This window comes from Tarenaya hassleriana, unplaced genomic scaffold, assembly GCF_000463585.1.
Source record: "Tarenaya hassleriana unplaced genomic scaffold, ASM46358v1 Cleome55, whole genome shotgun sequence".
NCBI classification, from domain to species: domain Eukaryota; kingdom Viridiplantae; phylum Streptophyta; class Magnoliopsida; order Brassicales; family Cleomaceae; genus Tarenaya; species Tarenaya hassleriana.
The window spans coordinates 317,189-321,902 of record NW_010968113.1 but is presented as its reverse complement, the minus strand read 5'-3'; the positions used below and the strand labels follow the sequence as shown (position 1 = coordinate 321,902).

The window sequence follows — 4,714 nt, the reverse complement described above, 5'->3', positions numbered from 1 at the left end:
CGTTGAAGAAGAGGCTATAATTCCTGCTGATGGTAGTGTTGTTGGAGGAAATGGGAAACGAGGTGTTGTAGACTATGACGATTGTTTTATGTTGAGCCCAAATTTTAAGAGTAAAGTTGGGAGTAATAATGTGGCAGAAGTTATACATCTTTTTTATAGTGAACATTCAAGTGCACTTAGAGAAGTTATGGTGAAAGAGTGCGTTGATTGTCATGATGATGATGATGATGATGATGATAATGGTGATGATGATAATGGTGATGATTTGGAGCTTCAGATTGTGGAGGACTCTTTGTTTTCTGATTCTGTGTTCACTTTCAGTGATGGATTAAATATAACAGTTGATCATGAGTTTGACGATAAGGAAGCAGCGCAAGAATATGTTCGAAAGGGTGCAACTATGGCTCGTTTTAGGTATACTACGATGAGGTCTGATAAGAAGTTATGGGAAATAAGATGCAAATTTGCTGGATCCGGCTGTAATTGGAGGTTGCGTACGACATTGATCTTAAACTCGAAGTGTTGGAGTGTAAGAAAACACAATCTCATTCACAGTTGCAAACCCGTTTCAGAATCAAGCAAAAGTATGAGAGGTACAAAAAAATTGGTTAGAGATTATTTGAAGGATGAATTTCCCGGTAAACTTGATAACACTCCTTCTGCACATGAAATAATAGACCGTGTAAAAGCAAAGTATGGCACAACCGTAACATATTTGTCGGCGTTACGGGGGAAGCACAAAGCTGAAAGTGAGATTCGAGGTGATCCTGCAGAGCATTTTAGGAAGCTTCCTGGATGGTTGTACATGTTGCAGAAGAGAAATCCTGGGACAATTATAAGTCTCGAGTTAGATACAGATGGCAGAAGCTTCAAATACCTCTTCATTTCATTGGGTGCAACGGTCAAAGGATGGAATTACATGCGTAAAGTGGTTGCTATTGATGCAACCTTTCTTACAGGCCAGTACAAAGGTACATTAGTTGTTGCAACCGCACAAGATGGTGACCACCACCAATATCCATTGGCATGGGGTATTATCGATAGAGAAAAAGATGCATCATGGAGGTGGTTTATGGAAAGATTAATAAATGCAATCCCAGATGGACCTGATGTCGTTGTGATATCTGATCGACATAGAAGCATAATAAAGGTCGTTAGAGAAGTGTACAAAGAAGCTGGCCATGGATTTTGTGCGAGACACATAGCGCAAAATCTGAAAGTTAAGGTTAACAGAGGCATGGGAAGAAAGAGTTCAAGAGGTGAAACTGTCGCAGAAAGGTTTTTCAAATGCGCGGAAGCATATACGTTGCACGAGTTTGAAGAGAGATTTATTGATCTGAAGAACAGGTATGAACTTTCTAACCATTATTTTCAATCAGACAAATCAGAAACATGTGACCATGTGACCATGGCACCGGGTACCATGTGACCATGGCATATGGTACCATGTGATCTATGTCCATTAGTACCAAATCGGCTAATCTAGATGATGTCATCCTGAGACCATGAGTCTTCATTTTTGTAGGTATCCCAAAGTTGCCGAGTATATGCAGAAAGAAGAACTTGATCCCGAGAAATGGGCGAGGTGTAAATTTAAGCGCGAAAGGTACAACTTGTTGACTACAAATGGGACTGAATCAATCAACTCTATTTTGAAGAAAGCAAAAAGGTTTCCGGTGCTAGGCGTGCTTGATATATGTCTTTCAAAGACTGTGGAATGGTTCGATTGGCGTCGAGTGGAAGCAAGATGTGTCGATGATTCTCAAAAACTGACACCGCATGTTGACAAAGTGCTACATGAGCGTTACGAGATGACGTGTACGTATGAGGTAATTGTGTTGAACTCTATTACAGAAGAGTTTGAGGTGATCCCATGTGAGCGAAAATATGTGGGACCCAATTTTGGAATTGCACAATTTTTGTGGGACCCAATAACATCCAAGTGTTCAGAAATGTTACGGTTGACAATTTAACCCTAGATTTTCGATGGGACTCATAATCTCATTAATTTTGTAAGCCGAATCTCTTTTCCCTCCAACATTTTCATGCCAATTAATTTTTTACCTCTAACTCTTGTGGAACACATTTTATATCTAGATTTTGTAGATGTTGTAATTAAAGAAGTTCAGACATATAATTAAAGAAGTTCATAACATAGTATATATAATAAAAAAACAAAGCAAAGTCATATTTAGGTGAAATAAAACATAGTCAGTCCTACTTCTTCTGAACTTGGCCATTTGCAAATATGGCGGCTGCCAACTGCTCACGGATCATGGAGATGTTGGCATCACAGATCATTGGGCACAACGTTTTTTCTTTCCCTAGGCATATCGCATCGACATACTTCGCAGCAAAAATACCGCAGTCACAACCGTTAGCATTCTCAGGTAGTCCCTCCACATACTCAATCTCCAGTTCGTCTCCATCAGAGAAAGCTTCTGACCCAGCAAGGAGACAAGCCTTGGGAATAAGACGACTTAGTTTCTGAACTACACTCTCCACATTGACCCTTAGTCTCGGTTGACAGTCAAAAACTTGGAGCAATTTCTCATTGAAATCCACCAGAATGGCGTTCCAATGGCAACTGATTTGATCGTCTGAAAGGGATGGAATGTTAAGTACACTTACAAAGCCATTGTAAGTGTTCAAAGGCGTTCCTGCACATCCCGTTGGAAGGCTTCCTTCGAAGTACGACTTCAGAGCTCCCAGAGTTGACAAGTCACCTGATTTTTCCCACCACTTGATGTGCTCCGCGTGAAAATAGTGTCAGCAACCATATAATTGCTTCCTATGTAGGTCACCAGGTTGTTTATAACGCGGAGTCGTAACTCATACATTGCCTCCTCAATATGCTACAAAAAAAAACAACAACATATTTCAGAAGTCTGTACCATGTGACTGAGTGCATATGGTACCATGTGACTGAGTGCAATGGTACCATGTGACTGAGTCATTTGGTACCATGTGACTTGGAGCAATGGTACCATGTGACTGAGTCATTTGGTACCATATATCTAAGATACGTGTGACCTTGTTAAGTAAGATAACTTAATGTAAACTTACAGTATCTGTGAGTCATACTCCCACTTGTAGAAAATCTTCCCAAAATTTTGACGTACGTATTCCATCCAATTCTGACTTCCACAATCGCGTCTCTCTGGCTTCTTCATAAACTCCCATAGAGTGTTAGCCCGTGGACCAGATGTTTCTACAAGTCCTGGAGTCCTGATGAGACCTCCACGCGAGTTGACACGCTCTGGATTCCATACAAATACCTTCTCTTCACTTGACGAATGCAGAATTCCTTTCTCAGTCTCGACCGCAGCAACGTCATCCTCAGAAGCTTCTTCCTCATCGTCGTCTTCCCCAGCAACATCCTCCTGGGCAGTGTTGTCTCGACCTCTGCCGCTGCCCCTACCTCTGCCTCTGCCTCGACCTCTGCCTCTGCCTCTACCTCTGCCTCAACCTCTGCCTCTGCCTCGACCTCCTACAGCCTGAGATCTTTGTCTTTTGGCCGGTGGAGCAGTTGATGTTGGTTCTACATAAGGGCTTCTTTTGGATGGCCCATCAGTAAGCTTCCTCTTTGTTCTTTTCAACTGTTGTGTATCACAGGAATCAACTGCTGGTGGAGGTTGATTGACTTCATGTTCAACAGGGGGGGCAGACATATCTGTGTCTTCATTGGTTTTGACAGCCGATTCTTTATCAGAAGATTCAGCTGTTGTATCATCGTCGTCGGTTCCCTCACCCTCTTCGCCATCGGTATCATCGCCATCGGCGTCATCCTTTTCAGAATCTTCATCGGTTGTCTCACCCTCGTCACCATCGGCGTCACCCTCTTCTTCCGTGTTCTCATCGCCACTGCCAGCATCATCGTCACTATCATTCTCTTCAGCATCTTCTTCGGGGACATTTCCTGAACAAAACACAAGATATGCACAGATTAATTAAAACATGTGACCAAGTAAATATGGTCTCATGTGACCAAGTAACTATGGTTCCATGTGACCAAGTAACTATGGTCCCATGTGACCAAATAAATATGATCTCATGTGATCAAGTAATGTGACCAAATGACAAAGTTTGAATACTTACTTCCTACTTCTGCGTCCATGGAAGAAAGATCAACCTCTTTAGGCGAGGGCTCTTTCTCCTTGCTCGATGCCTCTTTCTCCTTAGGAGACGGTTCTTTCTCTGTAACCAATGCCTCCTGGGCAGTTGTCTTCTCTTTTTCTGACTCCAATGGAGTCACATCTCTCGGTCTTAACTCAAAAAGTCCAACATCTTGATCATAGTATTTGTCGGTACCGACAGAACACATCAAAGGACTTGTCGTAACTCTTTCTTTCGCAACATGACTTTTTCTGATCTCTTGCACTGTGGACCTGGGCGTCGCTGTGGACCTGGGCGGCGTGGATATGTCCTTATCTACCGGATCTATCACCGGGTTCTCCTGCACTGTGGGACTTGGGACAAATCCCTCTTTTCCAAGGAGTCCAACCTCCTTTTAAAGCCCTCTCACAGCATCGATGATTCTCATCTCGGATGCTTTAGCCATGGCCTTGAAATCGGCCTTCAATTCGGTCTTCAGTGCTTCGAGACTTGACACTCTGAACTCTTTGTGCTCCCTTTTGTATCCCTTGTGGTGGTATGACTCTTTCTTGCGGTTGTTGTCGTTGTTGTGCTTCTTGTTCTTGTTCTTCTTCTTCTT

The 4,714-nt window shown here is 42.7% G+C and overlaps 1 protein-coding gene across 1 annotated transcript in view; it reads right to left on the bottom strand.

Moving 5' to 3' along the window:
- Positions 1–2,217: 2,217 nt before the first annotated feature.
- LOC104798651 (uncharacterized protein At3g43530-like) overlaps positions 2,218–4,714 on the bottom strand; it is a 4,650-nt gene continuing 2,153 nt past the window's right edge. The window contains exons 5-10 of the mRNA XM_010520821.1: positions 4,526–4,711; positions 4,099–4,456; positions 3,495–3,919; positions 3,067–3,383; positions 2,839–2,855; positions 2,218–2,726 (exon numbers count right to left, since the gene is read on the bottom strand). Coding sequence (XP_010519123.1) covers positions 2,218–2,726; positions 2,839–2,855; positions 3,067–3,383; positions 3,495–3,919; positions 4,099–4,456; positions 4,526–4,711 — 1,812 coding nt within the window. The remainder of the gene's footprint in view (positions 2,727–2,838; positions 2,856–3,066; positions 3,384–3,494; positions 3,920–4,098; positions 4,457–4,525; positions 4,712–4,714) is intronic.